Genomic DNA, 23,598 nt, shown 5'->3' on the forward strand with positions numbered 1-23,598 from the left:
AGGTATTTTTCATGTAAAATATTAAATACTGCAAAACCAAAATCAAGAAAGGGAAACACTAGTCAATAGAGTTTTGGGGTCCCATTTTAGGAATGCCATCCTTCTGCTAAATGGGGAAAGAGGAGCCATACTGAGTAGAAAGAAACCTGTTCAAGGTATGCATGTCATGCCCACTTAGGTCGCCATATCTTTTATCAGACGATGGCCGAAGCCAGAGTCCAGAGGGGAAAAGACAGTAGACAAGTGGGGAGACTCGGCAGGGCCCTGCCAGAGTGTCCCTCCTTCTGAGGCTGGCTGGCGAGTGGCTGCACTTGGACCCCGCTTGGCAGTGATCTAAGTCATGGTGCCAGGCACAAAATCCAAGCTCCGGCACCAGAGGAGTGAGCTGGAGCCAGGAGGACGCTGGCTCCTGAGTTCCAGCTCCAGCTCCGACTCTGGGTCCCAGCATTCACTGGAGTTCTCCTGTGTCCACTGGGGAAGCCTGGGCATCTGCTGGCCCGGGCTCCACAACAGGCTTGAGTTTTCTTTCTTCCCTGTATCTCTATCCCAGAGAGCTGACTCAAGGCCCTGTCTGAGCAGGACGAGAACAGCTGGGCATGTATGAGTGATTGGGAGGCCCAGCCTCCCTTAAAGGTTTCCTCGTGGCTCCTCTTACCAGAACACCACCACCCACAGTGGCTTTCTTGGGTCACACCAGGGTCCAGTTGACTATGAGGTGTAGTTGGTCAAAAGATAAGGCCTGTCTGGGTACCAGACACACCTCACCCTCAGGACCCAGATGGTCTGGCCCTGTCATGCCCTGCTACACCCAGGTGCTCCATGGCACCTCTCCCGGGCACTCAGCCATGGCATGGCCCTCCCTCTTGAGTGTGCCTGAAGCTAGCAGCCCCTCCTGGGCTCTTCCCATAGGAATCTGGTAGGGAGAAGGGAGATCCATCAGGAATATGTCTGGGGACTGCTGGTTTAACTGAGGCAAAGCCAGTGTCTTTGATGGTGACTTACCAGGGTCTGCAATGGGCCTGTGTTCCCTGTAGATGTCTAGGAAGATTATAGGAGTCGCCATAGTTTCCAAACTAATTTGTCCAGGGAACTCGTCTAGAAGACACAGCTCTGGGGACCAGTGTTTATCTCTTTTTTTCTTTCTTCGCTCCCAGCTCTGGTGACATCTCTAGGACTCCATTGACAAACCTAGGGTCATGATGGCTTACCCCAGTGTTTTCTTCTAAAAGAGTTTTATAGTTTAACTCATGGATCGGGATCATTGGTTTATTTTGAGTTGATTTCTTATATATGATGTAAGATGGGTTTTCAGATGCCTCCAGTGTTTGAGGCATTGAGAATCGTGTTAAAGGTCAGGCGATCACAACTCCTCAAAGAGAGAGCAAGGGCTGGGACAGGCACCTCCTCGTGTGTCTCCGCATCTGACCAGCATCTGTGTTTCCAGCCTACCCCTGGGATCGCTCCAGCCTGAAATCCATGCCTCTGGACCTGAGACAGTTTGAGAAGTTGGACTCCTATGCCTCGCAGGTAGGGGAGCCAGCCTCTCTGGCCAAGTACCCCCAGAGGTAGCTTAAGATCCCTCAGGCTCCTCCTGAACATGTCCTGAGTCTCTTGGGTGGATGGCCCAAGCAAGAGTGAGTGCCTTTTTACAGCCCAGGGACAGGGGACAGAAGGCCCCTGAGAGCAGACCCCTAAGGCCATCTCAACTCCTGACTCCACCTGCCATCCTGATGCCCCCACCTAGGGCGGCACTCCCCGGAGCCCACCCGCTGCAGACCCTCTGCTGAGGGTCATCACGGCCACTGAGCTCTGGCAGCCTCCATCTCTGGAGAAAAAGATGGAGAGGGTGGTGGGGCAGGTCATGGACGCCAACGGCGAGAGCCGCTGTGACCACCATGGTGCTTCCCCTGGAGTGCGCGAGGTGCCGTGACCCCACACCTCTGGACCTAGGCACATCTGGAGGAGAGGTGGGAGGGGCAGAGGGAGCGCTCCAGTGGATGAAGAGTGATGACCGCCCCTGCCCCGCAGGCTAGCAGAGAAGGGGAGGCCCGCCAGGGTAGGCTCAGGAAGAGGCGGGGGGGGGGGGCATTTTAGGGTGGAGAGCAGGAGGACTTAAGGAATCCAAGAAGGAACGGAGAGGAGAGGCCCCAGGAGAAGGAGGTGCTGACCAAGAAGAGGCTGGACCTGCAAGGGTATGGACCAAAACCAGCGTAGAAGGCAGAGGAGGGGCAGGGCCTCAGCAGAGAGCACGTCCTGCCTGGCCTCCTGCCTGGCCTCCTGCCTCCTGCCTCCTGTGTGGGACGCTGAGGCCATCCGCCCAGGGACGGGGGGCCAAGTCCAGAGTCTGAGGAGGACAGGGCACTTGTTAAGAACCACCAGAAAGGATGAATTGCTGGCCAGGCTCAGAGCACAGTGGCCAGAGTCCAGCTGAGGCCAGAGACCCAGCCACAGAGCAGTGGGTGGCCAGAGCTGCCAGGGAGGGCCCGGCAGAGGCCACACAAGGACCAGAGCCACGGAGCTGAAGTCCAGGGCTCAGGGAGGACACCCGGCTGTGGTGTGGGCCCTGGGAAAGGGACAGAGACCAAACTCCAGTGATATTTGGACATAGAAAAAAAAATGGAACCGGGACTACCAGGAGAGTGGGAGAAGAAGGGGCCCAAAGGTCTCCTCGAGGACCAAGCACCAGGAGCTGGTGCCCCGGAATTTCTAAGTGAGCGCTGGAACATTCCAGGCAAAAGCAAGGTCACAGAGTATGGGGCGCCCCGCTGCAGGCACAAGTAGCAGCTGCCCGGCCTCTCTAAGTGAAGAGTTGAGCCAGCCGGGCGTGGTGGTGCACACACCTGTGACCCCAGTACTTGGGAGGCCAAGACAGGGGGGTCGCAGGGAGAGCTTCTTTAGCCACTCACAGAGATCCTGTTGCAAACTAAAACTAAAAGGAGCTGGGGCAGAACATCCCTGAGTTCAATCCCCAGTACCCAAAAAATAAAATTTAAAAATTGAGTTGAACGGGGTCAGTTTTGTCCTTCCAGAAACCCCCTAGCCTGTGTCCTTTGGAGGGCCTCTAGAAAAAGGCTAATTTGTTCTTTTCTCACTTATCACTCTACGGCAAAACATATGTAACAGAGAACTTGCCATTTTAATCCATTTCAAGTGTACCTTTCAGTGGCCCTAATTGCATTCAGTGTTCTACAACATTACCACTATTTTCAAATCCCTTTTATCACCCCCAACAGAAACTCTCTGCTCTTTAAGCACCCCTCGCCCCAGCCCCTAGCGACCTCCACTCACTGTCTGTGGATTTGCCTATTCTGGATATTTCATTTAAGTGAAGTCATACAATATTTGTGGGCTCTGTTCCGCATATTTTACTTAGCACCGTGCAGTAGCGTGTAAGTAACTTAACTCCTTCTTTATGGTTGAGCAATATTCCATTGTGTGTATACGCCGCATTCTGCGTATCTGTTCATCCGTGGATCTAGCCTTCAGTTTATTGACGCCCTTTGGTTAACACAAAGAGCACAACAGTAGATGCTGGTGGACGAGAGTCTGAGTGAGTCCCTCGCGTCGGAGGTGTATGTCTTAGGGTAGAATTGCCAGGTCACGTGGAAGTTTTCTGCTTAATATTTTGAGGAATCACCAAACTGTTGCCCTAGCGGCCACGTCGCTTTACGTTCCCACCAGTAATGTCTGAGGGTTTCAATTTTTCCACGTTCTTGCCTACACTCTTATTTCCCATTACTTTAGTTTCAACAGATATTCTAATAGGTATAAAGTGGTATCTCGTGATTTTTCTTTCCCTTTTCTCTCAGACTACTGATGCTGAGAATTTTTCATTTTTTGCATGTGCTTATTACTGATAATTTATATATCTTCTTTGGAGAAATGTCTATTCAAGTCATTTGCCCTTTTTTTTAATTTGGTTGTCTTATTATTTTTGAGTTACATGGGTTCTTTATATATTCTGAATATTAAACCCTCGACAGGTATATGCTTTAAAATGTTTTCTTCAGCCAGACGTGGTGGCACACACTTAAATCTCAGTACTTGGGAGGCTGAGACAGGAGGATCGCAGGTTCATGGCCAGCCTCAGAAACTTAGTGAGGCCCTCAGTAACTTAGTGAGACTCTGCTTCAAAATAAAATAGAGCCGAGAGATAAAATATCCTTGGATTCAATCTCCAGCACCACAAAACCAAAATGACATGTTTTCTTCTATTCTGCAAGTAATCCTTTCACTTTTTAATATCTTTTATTCATTTATTTTTGCAGTACTGAGGACTGAACCCAGGGCCATGTGCGTGGTCGGCCAGCACTCTACCTCTGAGCTACATTCCAAGCCCCTTTTATTTTATTTTGAGACAGGTGTTGCTAAGTTGCCCAGGGTGGCCTTGAACTTATGACACTCCTGCCTCACCCTCCCAGGTAGCTGGGATGACAGGTATGTGCTACCACGCCCAACAGATAAACACTTTAATGTACAGACTGTTTCATCCTAATGAACTTGGATTTCTCTATTTTTTTCTTTCTCCGCTCCTATCTCTGGTGACATCTCTCGGAATCCATTGACATATCTAGCTTCATGGTGGTTTATTCCAGTGTTTTCTTCTAAGAGTTTTATGGTTTAGCTCTTGGATTTGACCAGTTGATTTATTTTGAGCTGATTTTTTATATATGGTGTAAGATGGATTTTCAACTTCTTTTACATGTGGGAATCCAGTTGTCCTAGTACCATTAATGTTAGAGACTCTTCTTCCCCATGAATGGACTTGGGGCCCTTGTCAAAACCAATGAGCAGCAGACCTGCGGGCTCATTTCTGAGCTCTCAATTATACCGCATGGGTCTTTACGATCCTTCTGCCAGTACCAAATGGCTCTTCTTTAGCTTTATAGGAAGCTGGGAAGAATTAGTCTGTCAATTTTGTTTGATTTTATTTTTCAAAGTTGCATTAGCTAGAGCCGGACATCACAGCGCATGTCTATAATTCCAGTGCTTGGGAGACTGAAACCAGAGGATCACAGGTTTGAGGCCAGCCTCAGCAAATTGATGAGACCTTATTTCAAAATGAAAAATAAAATAGGGCTGATGGTGTGGCTCAGAGGTAGAGCGCCCTTGGATTCAGCCTTCGGTATCAAATTTAAAAAAGCAGATTTTATTTTGGTTCTGTTTTTGCTGTAGCTACTTGGAGACTCTTGCAATTCCACATGAATTTGAGGACTGGCTTTTCCATTTCAGCCGGAAGGGCTGTTGGAATTTTGATAAGGATTATGCTAAATCCATAGATTGTTTTGGGAAGAATTAACCATGACTAGGGGCTGCGACAGCCGCCCAGACATCCACCTGGCTGGCCCTAGGATCTTCAGACGAAAGCTGTCATGGATCTAGTGCCTGGGACTCAGTGGGTCAGCGCTACCATGCCCAGCTCCAACCTCCACGACCTTGGCCCTGGCCAGCCTTCACCTCTCCGCCCCCTCTTCCCTGCCTAGGGGGAGAGCAGGGTGGGCCGCAAGGCTCCCAGCCCCCTCCTGGCCCTGACAAGCACTCCCTTCCTGCTTCTCAGGTGACGGTCAAGAGCGGCCTGGACGAGCTGGTGAGCGACCTGCTCCAGGAGGCCCACAGTGACCTGGAGAGGGTCCGTGCCATCTGGATCTGGATCTGCCACCACATAGGTAAGCCCCCCGTGGTGCCACGGCTCCAGAGCCCTTGACGCCTGTCCCTGCAGGCCCCCGTCCCAGCCAGTCCCCGACGTGTGCAGAGTGAGGGCTCCCGGTGGCTGGATGGAGCCCCCAAAGATCAGCCAAGGAGTTGGAGCTGGCTCTCCAGCGCTGGGGGCCACACCCAGCCTCAGCCTCCCCTCCCCTCCATCCTGACCCCCAGTGAGCCTGCTCCGCAGAGCCAGAACCCAGGGCAGGAGATCACCTCCAAGAAGGGCAGCCCTGGCATCGAGGGGAGTCACAGCTGTTTGAAAACAGTAGAGGTTTTAAAGTACCAGTGCTGGGGTGGGCTCGCCTCTCCCCACTCCCACTCCGAGCCACCTGGGGGGATCGGGGCCTGTGCAAATGCCCACTTCTCTCCACGGGAGAACCTTGCGAATCTCAGCAGGTAAACCAAGCTACAGAGGTGGGCTGCCCACAGGTTGCACCCCTTGCTGCAGGAATAAGTGGGTGCAGGGCCCGGTTGTGGGGTAGTCTCCTAGTCCATTGACAGGAGGAACAGCCAGGACTTGCCAGCCCCCTGCCAGGGTTTTTCTTTGTCCTGCCAGAAGCAGTTTAAAGGTGAAATCACCCAACGGTGGAAGGTCTGGACTTGGGGCTGGAGCAGCAGCCTCATCCCCCAACCCCTCCAGCAAGGTCTTAAAGGGGCCGGATCTGAAGTAGAATATTTGCCCCCAGCCCCACGTGCACACACACAGCCCCTCCTCAGAGGCACGAGAGTCCGGTGCCCCTGCCTGCTCACATTTTCCCTTCCCCTTGGTCTGGGTCTGGGTAGCAGTGGGGACTTGAGTAGGGGTGAATAGGGATGCCCAAGGGGCATGACAAGGGCCGCACAGAAAACTACATTTCCCTGACCTGGCTACCTCTAGGGTCCTGCGTCTATAGGACCCACATTGCCCCCGGGCTTGAAGATGCTCAGGGAACAGCTGGGGTGGGGTGGCGTGCAGGAAGCGGGGCCTCAGCTCCCCTGGGCACCTGCCTTCGTGCCCTCTGGGCCTTGGTTCCTCACCGCCCCCTCCTCTGCCCTCCAGAGTATGATGTGGAGGCCGCGCAGGAGAAGGACCGCCAGGCCTTCAAACCCACCGACATCCTGCGGGCCCAGAAGGCCAACTGTGACGGCTACGCTGGCCTCTTTGAAAGGATGTGCAGGTATGACAGGCGGCCAGGGAGAGGCAGGAATCCCCCCCCAGGCCCCCGGGGCTGAGCAGCCCACCCCATCCCTCTCTTTCCTTCCTAAGCGCCGCGAGCCTTCGCCCCCATGCCAAGCCCTAAGCCTGAGTTTGCAAACTCTGCTCTGGCATCCGGGCGAGTCCTGAAAAGGTCAATTTCTCCCTTTTTAACACCAGCATAATTGACTTTGTACCATCTGCCGGGCTTCGTGATGCATTAACATAATGGCAAATGGATGCACAGAGATAATTTGGTTATAAAAGGCCCTTTTTTCCGCCTTCTCCCCTCCCCACGCGGCTGAAGGTTAAAAGAATGGCAGACCTGGGAGCGAGAGGCTAGATGCCAGGGGGGCTGTGAGACGCTGTCCTTCGGGCTGGCACAGGGGCCTCTTGGCGAAACAAAAGAACCACCTAAACAGATCTGTCCACTGGAGAGCCGAATTCCGGGGGTCTTTGGGCTCCATTCCCAGTGCGTGGCTAGGATATGCGCCTGAGAGGGGGAGTGGGCCATTGCTGTTCCCCAGCGACCACAGACAGAATCAAGGCTGAGGGAGCCCTGCTCTCCCCCACAGCTTCCTGGGGCCCCTCTCTGAGGTCTGATGGGTTCTGAAAGAAAACAATCAGCCGGTCCTGGTGGCCACCAAAGAGCCGGGCTCTGGGAGCAGACCTGCTCAAGCACCCAGGTGTCACAGCCCATCATGCCAAGCAGGCAGGGGCCATCTTGATGATGTGCGGGTGACCACAGGTTGCTCCTGGGGGACCGTGTAACATGGTCCCAGCCTGAGCCCCAGCTGCACCACTACTAAGCTTAGACGTGCACCTGGCCCCGAGGGGCTCCCGCCTCCTGCCTGGGTACCTGCCCTTCCCTGGCTTCAGCTCCAAGGCCCGCCTCTGAGGCAACCAGGGCAGGTTAGGGTGCAGAGGGTGCCCCTTGGGAATCCCTATTCACCCCTACCCAAGTCCCCACTGCTACCCCAGACCCAGCCCATGTACTCCCTGGGCTTCTCCAAGAAACTGGATTGTCCCCTGCCTCCGTACCCAGGCTCCCCTGGCCATGGGTCCCTGGCCCCAGCTAAAGGCTGGCACTGCCCCCAAGTTCCCTGAAACCTGACCTCTACCACCTTGCCAGCCCCGCACGCTTAGATGCCACCACCACGCTTAACTGCTGCTGACATTCCTCCCAGGACCCGCCCTGTCCTCCGCACACCTAATACACGCTTCCATTTAATAACTTCTTTAAATTAAAAACACAAGCCGGGCGTGGTGGCGCACGCTTGTCATCCCAGCACTGGGGAGGCTGAGACAGGAGGATCGTGGTTCGCGGCCAGCCTCAGCTACTTAGTGAGGTCCTCTGCAACTCAGTGAGACCCGGTTTCAAAATAAAAGAATAAAAAGTAGGGCTGGGGGTGTAGCTCAGAGGTAGAATGCCCCTGGGTTCCATCCCCAGTACTTCAAAAAATAAAAATACACATTTGTTCGTCGTGCATGACAAAACAAGAAGAAGAAACTTCAGCGGCTCCAATCCCGCTGCTTAAGGAGACGCTGTGGGCGTTCTGTTGTCCCGACTTAGCTCTAGGCGCGCACCTTAACTGCTGCCCGTTTCTCCTTTGCCTCTTAGGGGTCCTACACAGCCCTCTGCGTCTTTAGCCCCCACTCTTTCTGCCTCCTTCTTAGCACCTCCCAGAATCCTACACCCTGTAGCCCTTCGGTACACATTTGTACAATGACAGAAAAGACAGGACACTCCCGGCACCCGTGCCCACTCTCTTTTCAACAATGGAATGACCCCCAATCGGTCCTCAGCTCTGTTTGTGCCCAGCATCTTTCAGAATACAATTGTTTTCATCCTCATTTACAAATTTAAAACCCCTGATGTTTGTTCTTTTTCTTTCTTTCCTTTTTTTTTTTTTTTTTTTTTTTTTTTTGCGGTACTAGGGATAGAACCCAGGGACCTTCTACCTTCAAGCTACACCCCCAGCCCTACTTTTTTTCTTTATTTGGAAACAGGGTCTCACTGAGTTGCAGAGGGCCTCACTAAGTAGCTGAAGCTGTCCTCGAACCGTGATCCTCCTGTCTCAGCCTCCCGAATGCTGGGATTACAAACGTGCACCACCAAAAAAAATGCCAGCTTTCTGTTTTTTGGTTTTTTTCTTTTTTAACTTGTAAGGTAAATGTTTCCTTATCCAGTAAAACTTTCTAGTATGCTATAGGTGTGCCAGATTGAAAGCCAGGAAGACTTGGGCTCCAGTCCCCAAACCCCTGCTTATAAGTGTCACTTTATCTATTAGAACCTCTATTTTCCCATCTGTATCCTGGGAACCATATTGTCTACTTGGCAGGACCATAGGACTGAGCGAGAAAATACAGCCTGGGGTTTGCTTGCCTAACTTTAGAGCCGCTGAGTTTTTGTTTGTTTGGTTGGTTGGCTGGTGGGTTGGTTGGTTTTTTAACAATTCCTGTCTTTCTTGAGTACTGGGAGTATTTTTGCTCCACAAAACTTTCCTACAGACCAGCCCACATAGATGCATAAAACTGACACTTGTCTTAAGTGAAACTGTCACTTAAGACAAGTGTCTTTTCCCTGGCCCAGATACTTAACCATGGCCACATTCTGGCCGCAGCTGATCATTAAAATACATCCCAACATTTTGCATCAGTTAAAGTGAGTTTCAACCTGACCATTACAACGCACAAAAATTTCTCACATGGTCTTGCATGTGTGACCAGAGCTCACAGTTCCCCCAAATCCCTCTAACTTTTGCTCTGGAGGTCAGTAACCCATTGCTCCCCTTGACCTCCGAAATAACTGCCAAATGCTTGGTAAATTCGTTAGCTAATACTCTAACAACTGGAGACATGCAATTCACACTTGCTGATTTATCCCTGCTTGGTTGTCAGGGTGACCACTTAACAAGAATGGTACCCACGGGCCACATTGCTTCCCGTCAGGACCTCGGCCTCCTTGTGATGGCCACGTCCAGGACTGGCTTGATAAAGTCATTTGGTGGGGATTCAGAGCTTTTCATAGTATCATTCATTTCTTTGTCTTTCCCAAGTTACCTATGTGGGGATTTTATTGTTGTTGTTGTTGTTGCTGCTGCTGTTTATTCTGATGTTGTTAAAGCTTTCGCTTGTGACTGCTGACCCCGTTCCTTTCTGACTTTCTATCCTTGAGCATTAATGTCTCTCCTTTCGCCTCCCTTGCCCACAGCCTTAATTGATTTTGTCTAATTTCCCTGCAGGGGCCGAGGTTAATTCCCCAGGCTCCCGCCACTGAGCCAGCCTCCAGTAGATTCTCTCCCCCTGTTATCATGGCCCGAGCACCACTCACTAGCAGATTTTTCCAGAGATTTTAGATAAGCAGGAGCTTATTACCAGGCGGAGGCTTTGATGGAGAGGGGGCTGGCTGTCATCAATCAGATGTCAGTGGGTCTGCTGCCCATCCTCCAGCCGTCATGCACACTCGGATGGCGGCTTTGGGACAGATGACATTCCGAGATTCTAGAGGACCACTTGGCACCAAAAGCCGCCAAAGAGTCACCATCTAAGCCTCCTGGTAGTTGCAGATTCCCCAGGAGATGGATAGCTTTAAATTATTGTGAAATCTGTTGTATAAGAGTTCTGAAAGAGACATCTAAACTCTTCCTATCCTTATAGAAACACCAAAGGATGATACAAAGATGAATTACATCTCTATAGCAAAAAAAAATTTTTTTTGCGGTACTGGGGATGAAACCCAGGGGCATTCGACCTCTGAGCGACACCACCAGCCCTATTTTTTACTTTTATTTGGAAGCAGGGTCTCACTGAGTTGAAAAGGGCCTCACTAAGTAGCTGAGGCTGTCCGTGAACCCAGATCCTCCTGTCTCAGCTTCCTGAATTCTGGGATTATAAGTGTGAGCCACCACACCTATCTTATGGTTCCCCTTTCCCTTCCCCCCATCACTTGGCTCCTGGGAAAGAGACACAGCTGGGAGAATCCACTGTGGCCCCAGCCCCTGCCCGCCCACCTTGCAGACACACAGCTGCTGGGGCCCGGCAGGGGTCTGGCTGCAGTCAGCATCTCACCGTGCCCGCAGCAGAGCCTGGACCATCTCACTATAAAATAACAGTCTCTGGCCTGACCCACCGCCTGCTAACTTAATGCCTGAGGATGCACTGCACTAAATGAGACAAACAGATCTCTTTTCAATAATAATAAAATGCACGCAGAACAGGAACCGCCACTTCAGGCTTCTCCACGGGCAAGCCGGGTCTCGGTACTGGCTTCTTGCGGGCCTCTCTAGAACAAAATGTCCAAGCGGGTGGTCTCCACGCAGCCTCTGGTCCCCAGGCCTCCACAACTCCCTGGCTGGGCTCCTGCGCCCTGGCACTTGCTGGGGACAGGGCCGGAGCTTCCAGCAGATCTTCCAGGTGCCCCAGGACACTCACTCGGGGCGTCCCCTATCTACGAGTCCTTTAAGACTTGAGACGCACATCAGCCTCACCATTGTGGAGCTGACAGTGGGGTTGTCAAAGCTGTCAAAAGTTAAAGCGGAGCTCTGCAGCCCGAGGTTGTTAGATAGATGCCCTCAGGCACTATTCGGAGCTCGAGATTGGCTAGTTGAGCTCTTCAGCAAGGGGAAATGATTCTCATCCTTGGCCCCGCCCTCAGGGTCCTCAGCCCCAGCAGGCAAAGTCAGTCCCCTTCTTGTGAGCCAGCACCCCCGGGCTCTGCTTAGGCACAGGATTTTTGTAGCATTTTGCAGGTTGGCCCTCCTTCCACCAGGAACCTGTCCTGGGTGGCCACCGAGGCTTATTGGGGGAATATGTACATCCCTGTGTGCGCTAGCTGTATCGGGCCACGCTGTGTCATGGATAGTATTCCCCCATGCCTGCCCCCCGGCAGAGTGTGTACCCCTTAAGAAGAACATTGCTAAGTTGCCCAGGTTAGCCTCAAACTTGGGACCCTCCTACCTCAGCCTCCCAAGCAGCTGGGATTATAAAAGTGCGCCACTGACCCTGGCTTGTTAAGAGTTTTTATCTGGCTTGGTTTGGTTTGGTTTGGTTGTGTATGTGTGCGCGCGTGCGCACACTGGGGATTGAATCAGGGATGTTCTACCTCCAAGGTACACCCCACCCTAGCCCTTTTTTATTTTTTTATTATTTATTTATTTATTTATTTTTGGTGGTCCTGGGAGTGGAACCAGGAGCTTTTCTACCTCCAGGCTATACTCCCAGACCTATTTTATATTTTATTTGGAAATAGGGTCTCACTAAGTTGCTGAGAACCTCACTAAGTACCTGAGGCTGGCTTCGAACCTATGCGATCCTCCTGTATCCCCCTCCCAAGCGCGGGGGATTACAAGTGTGCGCCACCACGCCCAGCTTTATTTTTAAATTTTGAAACAGGGTGTCACTAAATTGCAGAGGCTGACCTCATGCCTGTGATCGTCCTGTCTCAGCCTCCCAAGTACTGGGATTTGAGGCATGCACCACCACCCGGCCTCTCGTTGGTCTTTCCACGACTTGAAAGGGTCATGGGTCCTCCTGACTAGCAGTCAGAGACTGGATTCGAGATCCCTACGGGTTCTCTAATCATCGTGTTATACATATGGATTACCTTATTTTGTATGAAGACTACAGATGATTAACGGTAATGCTTTACACTCTTCTTTCCGCTGTCCCATTCATCCTGCTCACGGCCGCCAGCTAGTAAAACACCCTGGTGTCCCAGTCAAGCCGAGCACAGCCCACAGCTGAGGGCTTTTCATCTTCTCTCTGCCCCAGGGAGCCCCCAAGGCTCTCCCAGATTCTCCCTGGGGCTGTCAAGGAGAATTGCGCCCTGGAGATCATTTAATGCTAATCTTCCTACTTGCCCTTCTTGGGCCTGGCAAGGTCATGGTGGAGGTGACCCTCCAAGTTGCAAGTTAAAGCCCGGGTTTCCTGTCCAGGCCCAGTGACCTGCCGGCCACCCCGCCCGGCTTGGAGAGCGCAGTGGACATCCCTGTTAAACACACGCTCCTGCCTGGAGCCCTTTCCTGGTTTGGGGGAGCTTCTCACCCTTGCCTCCCCCTTGATTCTCCAGGTCTCCCCTCTCTTCACCCCCTCGGTGGGTGACTATCCCCCTGGGCACACTGCTCAGGACAGCAGGAGCACGTCCAGGCCGCCCGCATCAGCCCAGATTACCCCAACACCTGGAGACTGCAGAGATGCTAAGCGCCCCCCCTAGCAGCCAGCCTCAGCTACGTAGCATAGCAAGGCCCTTTGCAACGCAGTGAGACCCTATTTCAAAATAAAGAATTAAAAATGGGGCTGGGGGTGTCACTTAGAGGTAGAATGTCCCCAAGTTCCATCCCCAGTACCACCAAAAAAAAAAAAAAAGAAAGAAATGGACATGCACAGACCCGCTGTGGGACCATGGGGAAGAATTCAAAGACTATTTAAGGAGCAGTCACAACTTTTTCTGGATTCTAAAAGTAACTCGGAATCGTTATTGAAAATGTAGAGAAGAGGGAGAAACCTAACAAGTTAGTTAAAAATCACCTCTAGTCCTGTTACTGAGCAGGTGGTGGGCCCTTCTGGAGGGGCCGTGGGGGGGCGGGGGTGCTCTCAGGATGCGGAGGCCTGGCAACTTTTTTTTTTTTTTTTTTTTGCAGTACCGGGGATGGAATGAAGGGGCATTCTACCTCCAAGCTACATCCCCAGCCCTATTTTTTTTTTCTTTATTTTGAAACAGGGTCTCACTGAGTCTCAAAGGGTCTCACTAAGCAGCTGAGGCTGTCTGTGAACCGGGATCCTCCTGTCTCAGCCTTCCAAATGCTAGGATTGCAAACGTGCTCCACTACACCAGGCTGCTCTGGTGACTCTTGCCTTCTGCCTGTCTGTCTGTCTGTCTGTCTTTCTCTCTCATTCCTCCTGCCCCTTCAGTCCCCATGGATGCACATATATTACCTACACATAGACATCGTACTGATTGTAGAGCCTTAACATTACATCAGCTAAAACCTTCCTAGAACATCATTTCTCCTACCCCAGCCTCTGAGGGTTGGGCTCCCAGCCCTGCGGAAGGCCTCCCTCACCCTGCCTCCAGCCCACACCCTGCGGCCTCGCTTCGCACCCTCTGCTCTAGGCTGACATTTTTCTCAAAGGCTATAAAGACCTCCGGGCCTCCGCATCCTGAGAGCACCCTGCCCCCCAAGGCCCCTCCAGAACGGCCCACCACCTTCTACTCTCTGTGCTTCAGACAAACAAGGCTCCGGGCGCTCCACCAGTGCGCTCCTCTCCCCCGCCCTGCAGCCCTCAGCCTCCTGCCTCCGAGCAGCCTTTCTGCTCTGGGGGTCATCTTAGGCCTTTACCAGCAGAGAAAGCCTGCCAGCAGGGGCTGTCTGCCACTGGTGTCCCCCAAGCGCTTCTGAAGTCCTCCCCACCAGGCCTAGCTGGTGTGTCCTCAGGGGACTCCCTAGAGAACCCAGGAGGCCTAGACCTCTTCTGGGGACTGTGAAGCTTCCCCGACCCGTGGGGGCCTCAGCATGTGTGGCCTGGGCTCAGCAGGTGGAAGACAGCTAAGGCAGATATGGTAAGACAAAAACCACATTCACGTCAACGGCAGGGAGATTAGAACCCGTTAACCTTCAAGACCTCACATTTCAAAATCTCAAATAATGTGTAGGTATAGATTGGTAATAGTGAGCCCAATGTCCCACTAACTCTTAATTAAATGTTCATTTCCATGGGGAAAATTTCCCTTGTACATATAGTACCCATGACCATTTCACCCCATTACCCAGAGGCCCCAGGGCCTTATTATTTGGAACAACTGAAGCTGCAGGCCTGTCCCATGGCAGGACCCGGCCCCTCAGTAAGCCCAGTAATGTCCTGGGCGACAAACCTCGCTCCTCTGAAGGGTGCACAGGGTCAGCGCTGCGTAGAGGGCTGGGCAGCTTGCGGGTGCCAGAGGAGCCCATCTGAGGGGCTCCCTGCATGTCCAGGAGTTCAAAGATTGGTGTGCTTATTATAACTGTTTTCTACAAGTGCAAGAAAACGGTTTGTTCGGGAAAGGGCTGCTTTTTCTAATTCACCCAGAGGCCCCAGAAGGGCCAACACAGGGTGCCCCTGGAATTATCCCCATAGCCCATCCTTCAGCGGCCACGTGGGGCAGGGCCACTGAGGAGGAAGGCCAGCCGGCCGGGGCAGGATAGCCAGGGACCTCGCTTGGGACTTACTTGGAATGGTGCTCACGGTTCAAGCCGGGGCCTCAGAGTCTCAGCTCCACAAGTCTAGTCGTGTGTGGTCCCCAAGAAGTGACCAGCACCCATTCTGCACAGCCTAGGCTCCCAGAAAGTCACTCCAGCATGCAAAGGGTGACATTGTCCAAGACCCCCAAGCTTGGGCTAGCTGGTCAGCAATTCCGCTCCTTACGAGAACCCAACATCATACCCAGAGGAGTGAGCGGATGACCGTGCACCAGGGTAGTTCTTGTACCGTGTTCACAGAGGACAGACTGAAGCTTCTTGGCAGCTGGCCAAGTCCTCCCTCAACCAGAGCCCAGGACACCAGTTTGCCTGCAGATGGACTTGGGGGTGTCAGCCCGGGATGCAGGGCTCGCCTTTTTCAGCCCTCAGGACCAGCGCCCTCCCAGGTTTCCTGGTTCCCCAGTCTCCGTCACACCTTTATGAGTAGCTTTTGTGACTGGGACATCATAGTCTCTCTGGTCCCCATATTCCTGAGACCACCATTCATCTTATACTCATTTTTGTCCATCTCAAGAGCTGCTCCCAGATGATGTCAGGCTGGCTCTGGGGAGACATTTTGAAAGTGATTTAAAGGTTTTCAGGAAGCCGGGCAGGCGTGATGCCGCACGCTAGCATTTGGGGGGCTGAGACAGGAGGATCATGGGTTCGAGGACAGCCTCAGCTACTGAGTGAAGCCCTCTGCAACGCAGTCAGACCCTGTTTCAAAATAAAGAATAAAAAATAGGGCTGGGGGTGTAGCTTGGAGATAGAATGCCCCTGGGTTCCATACCAAGTACTGCAAAAAATAAAATAAAAAATAAAAATAAACAAAGGGCCTCAGGGGAAGGGCAGACAGTGAGACTACGGCCAGTCTGCACTCGCAGGACCAGCCGAAAACTGTGTCCCCCGTGTCCCCACCCCTGAGATCAAAGCCCCCAGCCCACACGTATGTGTGTCAAAGGTAGGAAAATGAAAGACGGAGTACAGGCTCGCCTGCAGCTGGGGCCATGGACAGTCAGACTTGGGGAGGCTTGGCTCCCAGCGGAAGCGCCCCTCAGACCTCCATCCCACCCCCAGGATTGCCGGCGTGCAGTGCGTGACCGTGCCCGGCTACTCCAAGGGCTTTGGCTACCAGACGGGGCAGAGCTTCTCTGGAGAGTTTGACCACGCCTGGAACGCGGTGTACCTAGAGGGGAGTTGGCACCTGCTGGACAGCACCTGGGGCAGCGGCCTGGTGGACACCACGACCTCCAAGTTCACCTTCCTGTGAGAGCAAGTCTCTGGTGGGCATGCAGGGTGGGGGGAGGCACAGAGGATGGAGTCCTCGCCAGGCTGTGATGGAGTGTGTAATAGTTTGAGGCCACTGGTGAGGCCTTGGTCCCCAAGGCCATTCTACCTTTGAGCAATACCCCCAGCCTTATTTTTTATTGTTTCACTTGAAAAAAGATCACACTGATTTACAAAGGGCCTCACTAAGTCGCTGAGGCTGGCCGTGAACCTGCAATCCTCCTATGTCAGCCTCCCAAGTGCTGGGTTTACAAGTGTGCGCCACCACGCCCAGCTTAGGCCCAGAACTTTCTGCACCGTCATGCTCCTTGACTGAGTCTCTCTGACTCCCTACAGCTCCTTTTACATAAACCCCAAGAACCTCCAGCATTGGCCACAGGCTGCCTGTTGGGAAAAACCGGGCTGACGTGGCTCTCTAGCTGCCAACAGACCCCCTTCGGGCCTCGGCCTGCCTCACATGCACAGCGGACACCAGGCTGTCCTCCTGTTTCCCCCACAGAAACCAGGCTCCTTCTCTCTGAGCCAAGGAAAGGGCTGGGGTTGATGGGAAGGGGTGCTGCAGGTGGCTCAGAGTCCCTGTGGGCCGCAGAATTGCAGGGTGGCTGGGCTTCACTGGACCACGTGTGTCTACAGGGCTCTGGTCCATGCCAGCCTGAACCTACAGCCATACGCGACATTCCTGTGGATCACGGTAGCCACCAGTGGCTCCAATTCCTTTTTCTTCAGAAAAATGAGAACGTTCTGACTTTTGCAGCTCAAATCTTTTTTTTTTTTTTTTTTCAGTACTGGGGATGAAACCCAGGGGCACTGTACCTCCGAGCTACACCCTCATCCCTATTTCTTAGTGTTTTTATTTTTGAAACTGGGTCTCACTCAGTTCCAAAGGGCCTCACTAAGTAGCTGAGGCTGTCCACGAACCGCAGTCCTCCAGTCTCTACCTCCTAAATGCTGGGATGACAAGCACACTTACATCTTAACTGATGCCAGGCATGGTGGCACACGTTTGTAATCCTAGTACTTGGGAGACTGAGACAGGAGGATCACAGCTTCGCGGCCAGCCTCAGCTTCTTAGTGAGGCCCTCTGCAACAGAGTGAGACCGTTTTCAAAAAGAATAAAAAATCAGGCTGGGGGTGCAGCTCAGAAGTAGAATGCCCCTGGGTCCCATCGTAGTGCCAGAAAAGAAAAAAAAAAAAAAAAAAAAAAAAACCCTGATGGACACTCCTACACCCAGGACAAATAAAAGCTGCAGGTGCACACATCCTACGCACAGACACACATGCTGTCACCCTCTCAGCCCCCTTGGTCTGAAGGCCACTTTCCTGGAGTGCAGTGATGTCTCTTGACCCCCATGTCCTGTCTCTGGAGCACGAGTTTTCTAGCCAGATCCAGGGAGCCACAGAAGTCCCCCACAGGTGCGGAGGCGGTGCTGATGGACGGGGCACACTTTACACTTCGGCTCCCTGCCCCCCACGCTTCCACTTCCCGTACCTGGTCCTCCGGCTACACCTTCATACCGTCAAGTTTCTTTTTGGCACCGAGAGGAGGGGAAACAGTTTCTCTTCCTGGACCCCTAGGATACTCAGAGCAGGCCACGGTTTCAAGCAGTGGCCTCTTCAAAGGGACCTGAAACCCAGCCTTGGCTCCAAGGTCTAGAAGCAGCCAGTAAGGAAGAGTCTCCCATCTCCATCTCAGGGCGAGAGGCGACACCTGGTCCCACACACAGTGCCAACAGGGCCCCTCCTGTGGGTGTAGCAACCACAAGAAGGTCCTCAGAGCCCCCGCCCCGAATCCCGCCCCACCCCGCCGCAGAGCCGGGTGATGGCGGCCAGGCCTGCTGACCAGCTCTCCATCCGCTCCAGCTACAACGAATTCTACTTCCTCACCCATCCCGCCCTGTTCATCGAGGACCACTTCCCAGACAACAAGAACTGGCAGCTGCTGAAGCCTCCCCAGTCCCTGAGGCAGTTTGAAAACAACATGTACCACAAGAGCGAGTTCTACAACAAGGGCATGCTCAGCGCCCGCCCGGAGACGGCCATGATCCGAACAGGTACGGGGCAGTCGGCGGCCAGCCCAGCCCAGGGGCAGAGCCGGCTGCTGCCCGCGCCACCGCGAGCTCATCTGAGGCGGCCCTGCTGGGCCTGTGGGGGCGACGGCAGGACGTGGCCATGGGTCACACCGGCGGGGACAGAAGCCCACTCGCTGTAGCATAACCCTAGAAGGGAATGCGTCCGAAGGCTGTGGCTGGCCTAGCATCTGAGGGCGGGACAAACAACCTGGCTTCTCACGGGAGTCAGGGACGGAGGATCCCACTGGGTGGACATCGCTCAGCGCAAATGGCAGAAAACAGGACTGTCTTAGCACACACACAGCTACCCGCTCCGAGGCCCAGAAGAACGCGTTGGCGTGCTGTCTTCTTCCTCCTGGGGACAGTGTCTGGGACCCACAGAGCCAGTGTTTGTATGTCCGTAGACGATCAGAGTTCAGGGGCCGCAGGACTCTCCCGGGACAGTTGGAAGCAGTTCTCACCATGACAGAGAAAGGTTGGGAAGAGATGGCCAGCGCGCTGGGTTGTGGGAGCTGGAGAACCGGTTGGATGGACGTGCTGTGGCCTGTGGGAGTGGAGAGATGAGGAGACACAGCAAGGCCCCAACCTCCACACTCAGGCACCCCTAGGCCAGGGTTGGGCTCCACGGGGCTCAGGCCGGCCTGCTCAGAACCCCCTCCCATCTGGAGGTAGGATCCAGCTTTTCCGAGCCAGATACAGAATACCAAGCTTAGCTAGCCCCATAGCTGGCCTGAGGAGTATGGGGGTGCCAGACCTGGGGTACCAGAACCATCATCGTGGGCCTCGAGGGGCCTTCTCTAGAGGGCTGTCTCCCATGCCTCTCTGAGGGCCCAGTGTCCGGTCCCCAGGGCTAGGTGTGTAGCTCAGGCACACAGGAGGCCTTAGAGGGCCCGCCATCCCATATGCATCATGGACAGGAGGTCACGTTGGCTATCAGCCAGGCTGGAGCAGGGGTGGGCCCCGACCCCAAGCCCACACTGCAGGAGACAGGGGTCGGCGGGGTTAGTTCCAGCTGGCTTGGCCCTCCCATCTCACAAAGATTTCCTTAACCCGGGTGCTGGGCCCCTGCAGAGTCTTTGCGGCTACAAATGCCTGGCAGCTCCTCTGCTAACATAACAGCGTGCGGCTGCTCACTTTGAGAAGCCCTTTCCTGCACTGGCGTCAGATGGCAGGATGTTCAGTCTGCTGTGGGTCACTGAGCCACGGGAAAGAACCATCCAGGCCACAACATCAAACCAATGTGTCTGAGCTGAGTTGCCTTTTCAAGAGACTGAAAATGTCAACGCCAGATCTCTTCATGTACAGAAGTCTAAAACTTGATTCTATCTTCATGACATGCATAAGAGAATTATTTTCTAGTGGTAGCCATTTACCTTAGGAATGGAGATGGGAGTCAGGCGTGCTGGCACACACCTGTAATCACAGTACCTGGGAGGCTGAGACCGAAGGATCATAGGTTCAAGGCCAGACTCTGCAATTTAAGCAAGGCCTTTTGTTTCAAATTTTTAAAAATAAAATAAAGTAGGGCTGGGGATGTAACTCAGAGGTAGATTGGCCCCTGGGTTCAATCCCCTGTACTACATACACACACACACACACACACACACACACACACACACACACACACACGTAGAGATGGGAACCAGGCTTGGTAGTATATACCTGTAACTTAGGAGGCTGAGACAGGAGGATTGCAAGTTTGAGGCCAGCCTCAGCAACTTAGTGAGACCCTGTTTCAAAATAAAAAATAAAAAGGGATGGGGGTATAGTTTTGAGGTAGAATGCCCCTGGGTTTAATCAAACCCTAGTTGAGAGAGAGAGAGAGAGAGAGAGAGAGAGAGAGAGAGAGAGAGAGAGAGATGAGCGCCTACCCCCAGGGTCCTAGGAGTTGCCAGTGCTTTATTTCAAGTCTTCCTGTTCATTTGGCACACCTTTGCCAAGAACCCTCTGAGCCAGGCAACCTGACCAGGCCCTGGGATTTGGCAGGAAGTGTGGCGGGCCTTTCCCATGAGCTTACAGTCCAACTGGGGACAGACATTATACAGAAATGCTCAGATAACTAATTACCCCAGCAATGAAGCACTGTGAAGAGAGCCAGAGTGAGGAGAGACGCTTGCAGGGAATTCACGCTCACCTGGGGGTTAAGGACGGGCTCCCCTGCACTGGGCCTCTAAGGGAGGGCCTCCAGGACTGGGGAGGACGAACAGGGAGCATGGGTCAGGCAGCCTATCTGTCTCCTCCTGCCTCCATCCACGCTCAAAGCTGGGGAGGATGCTGGGGTTGGGGCCAGATGACCAGCTCCCAAGAGAAGATGAGGCTGGGTTTACTGCCAGGTCAATCCTCGGGGGCTACAAAAGCCAGGGAACTTACTGCCCTCCTCTGAGAAATAATTATCAGGACACAGGAAGACAAAATGGCATAGTGAGGGGAGAGAAGAGATATCAGACTCTCCAGAGCACACCGTCTCTTCAACGTCCCATTCCAGAAACATCTAAGGCACACTCCCACGAGAAGTATGAGGGTGGGAAAAGCAGGAAACACCTCACTCCGACCTCTGGGCATAGTCTCTGGAATTGAGGCCCTTCCAACTCGTTTTTAAGGTACAAGGTTGGCAGGATAGCAGATGACATCATAGTGAACAGATGCTGGAAGGAGTTGTGTGGAAATAAAACCTTGATCCTCTCCCCCACTCTGGAATCACGCCAAGACTCCTCCAAATGGGTGAGAGGGGCACATTCAGCTGGGGTTAGATTTTTCTCAAGAGCCCTTCCCAGCCACCAGCTCTCTCAGAAAAATCCATTTAAATGGGATAGAGGAGCCCTTCCAGTGCTGTGCTCTGCACCTGGCTATACCATGTTCAGTGACATTGCATTGGGTGTTTAGAGCCAGTCTTTTTTAATTGGTGCATTGTAGTAAAACATCGTAACGGAGTACAAGATGGTACAGGCATCCGTGCACACATCACTCATATAGCCCTCACCCATTCCCTCCCCATTCTCTCCACGCTCCCTCCTTCTCATGTTTGGCTTAGTGATTGACTTTGATATGTTTGTGAATGTACATCATGTACATTAGGGAATTTGCCTCTTGCCTTTTGGTAAAAATATTTACACCACAGAAATGGGCAAACACGTTCAGTGACATCGCATTGGTTGTTTAGAGCCAGTCTTGGTGAAAATATTTACACCACAGAAATGGGCAAACACTATGACTCAGAGTCTTCTCCAGGGAGCCCACCATTAAGCATTTACCAGCACCTGCTGGACCCATCTCACCTGACCCCGACTTTCTCTCCACAGTGAATGGGAAGGCAACGATCACTATTGAGAGCTGTGCCCCAACACTGTTCATGTTTATGCTCAACGGCAAACAGGAGCATGGGCTGCTGAGCCTCAGGAAGAACGGCATGAAGCTGGAGGTGTTCCCTCCAACCATGGGCACCCACAAGCTGCAGATCTTCGCCAAGGGCGACTCCGACATCTACAGCTCGGTGCTGGAGTACACGCTCAAGTGTAACTACGTGGACCTGGGTGTCCGGCTGCCAGCTGAGCTTCACCAGCCCGTGGGCCCCAGCTGGTTCTCAGAGCAGATGGGCATCCTGAAGCCCTCCCACCCCGACCCCGTCATCCATACCAGTGACGGGCGCTGCTCCATCAGCTTCGGGGTGGCCGAGGGCATCAGCGTCTTGGCTTCCCTACACGGGGATGATGGCCCCATCACTGAAGAGACGCAACAGCGCTACATCTTCCAGATGCACCGGGAGAAGCGGACAGAGCTGAAAGTCCAGCTGCCCCACGCCGGCAAATTCGCCCTGAAGATTTTTGTCAAGAAGAGGCAGGAACAGGGCAACTTCGTCTTTGTCTTCAATTACCTCTTGTGTTGTGCCAACACCAAGGTGAACTGGCCCGTGTTCCCCGAGAGCTTCGGCAACTGGGGGCAGGACAATGAGCTGCTGGAACCCCTGTCGGGTGTGCTTCCTGCCAACCGGAACGTCCCGTTCAAATTGAAGCTGCACGGCATCGCCAAAGCCCTGGTGAAGGGGCAGGACACGTGGCCCCTGACCCTCAACCACGAGGGCTACTGGGAGGGCAGCTGCAACACGGCCGGCTGCCAGGAGGTGTACGTCATGGTGCTGGAGAATGCCAACCACAACTTCTACTCCTACATCTTGAAATACAAAGTGAACGCCCAGTGAGGGCCCCCCCCTCGCCTCCTGCAGGGCCACGGTCAGCCCAGGGAGGACGGGGAAATGCGGAGAGCCACGGAGACCGCTGAGTCTGCATGAAGCCACTCGCAGGCCTCTGCCTCAGTCTCCCCGCTCTGCCATGGCTGCTGAGACATTTGTGTTCTAAAAGCTTTCCTCGGTGGGGCCGTGGCTGAAAGGACAGAGGCCCTTTAGGAGAAAAAGGTGCTATGTAAATCCAAGATATTGTAAACTGTACCCCGGTGCCGAGATCCCCCTACTAATAGTCACGCCGCTGTCACTGCTGGTGGCCTGATGTGAGAAGGCAGAAACACTGCCCAGGTGGAAAACTTTCCTGTGATACTTAGAGACTGCTCCTCCTTGCCCCCACTGGGAGCACAATTTGCAAGGTTGTTGCCTTTTGATCACAGAGCCCCTTCCAAGTAGCTCGCGGTGTTTCTGTTTCCTTTTCTTTTCTTTCCCTCCCACCGCCCCCCTTACTGGACATGGACGCCAGGAGCCTTCTACCTTTGAGCTATATCCCCAGCCCTATTTTTTTTTATTCTTTATTTTGAAACAGGGTCTCACTGAGTTGCAAAGGGCCTCACTTTAACTGAGGCTATCTGCGAACAGCAATCTTCCTGTCTGGGGCTCAAAAAGGCTGGGCTGACAAGCGTGTGCCACCACGCCCCGCAGCCCACGGTGTTTCTTGACATCTCCAGAACCTCAGAGCATGCCAGACCTGACCATCGCCAGCTTCCCTCTGCCTCTTTGCCAGACAAGTCTTGCTCTTCAAGATCCCTGAAAGAAAGAGGATGCACAAAGGAAGCTAACGGGCCCCGGCTGCTGGAGGCTGTCCCCTCCATCCTTATGGGGAGCCAGCCATGTTCCAAGAGCAACCAGCACCCGCTGGTGGGTGTCCTGGGTGGGAGTGAGGAGCTGGTGCTGCCACCTGGCTCTCCAGCT

At 53.3% G+C, this 23,598-nt stretch overlaps 1 protein-coding gene across 3 annotated transcripts in view; it reads left to right on the forward strand.

The window, feature by feature from the left end:
- Positions 1-22,644, forward strand: part of KY (kyphoscoliosis peptidase) — a gene marked incomplete at both ends in the record, with an annotated part of 46,978 nt that extends 24,334 nt beyond the window's left edge. For all 3 annotated transcript variants that reach the window (XM_080696945.1, XM_080696946.1, XM_080696947.1), the window contains 6 exons: positions 1,445-1,527; positions 5,558-5,666; positions 6,743-6,860; positions 16,171-16,359; positions 18,241-18,431; positions 21,749-22,644. In XM_080696945.1, coding sequence (XP_080553071.1) covers positions 1,445-1,527; positions 5,558-5,666; positions 6,743-6,860; positions 16,171-16,359; positions 18,241-18,431; positions 21,749-22,644 — 1,586 coding nt within the window. The remainder of the gene's footprint in view (positions 1-1,444; positions 1,528-5,557; positions 5,667-6,742; positions 6,861-16,170; positions 16,360-18,240; positions 18,432-21,748) is intronic.
- Between the last annotated feature and the right edge of the window lie 954 nt (positions 22,645-23,598).

The sequence above is a fragment of the Muscardinus avellanarius genome (assembly GCF_963383645.1).
Source record: "Muscardinus avellanarius genome assembly, chromosome: 5".
In the NCBI taxonomy this organism is placed as follows: Eukaryota; Metazoa; Chordata; class Mammalia; order Rodentia; family Gliridae; genus Muscardinus; species Muscardinus avellanarius.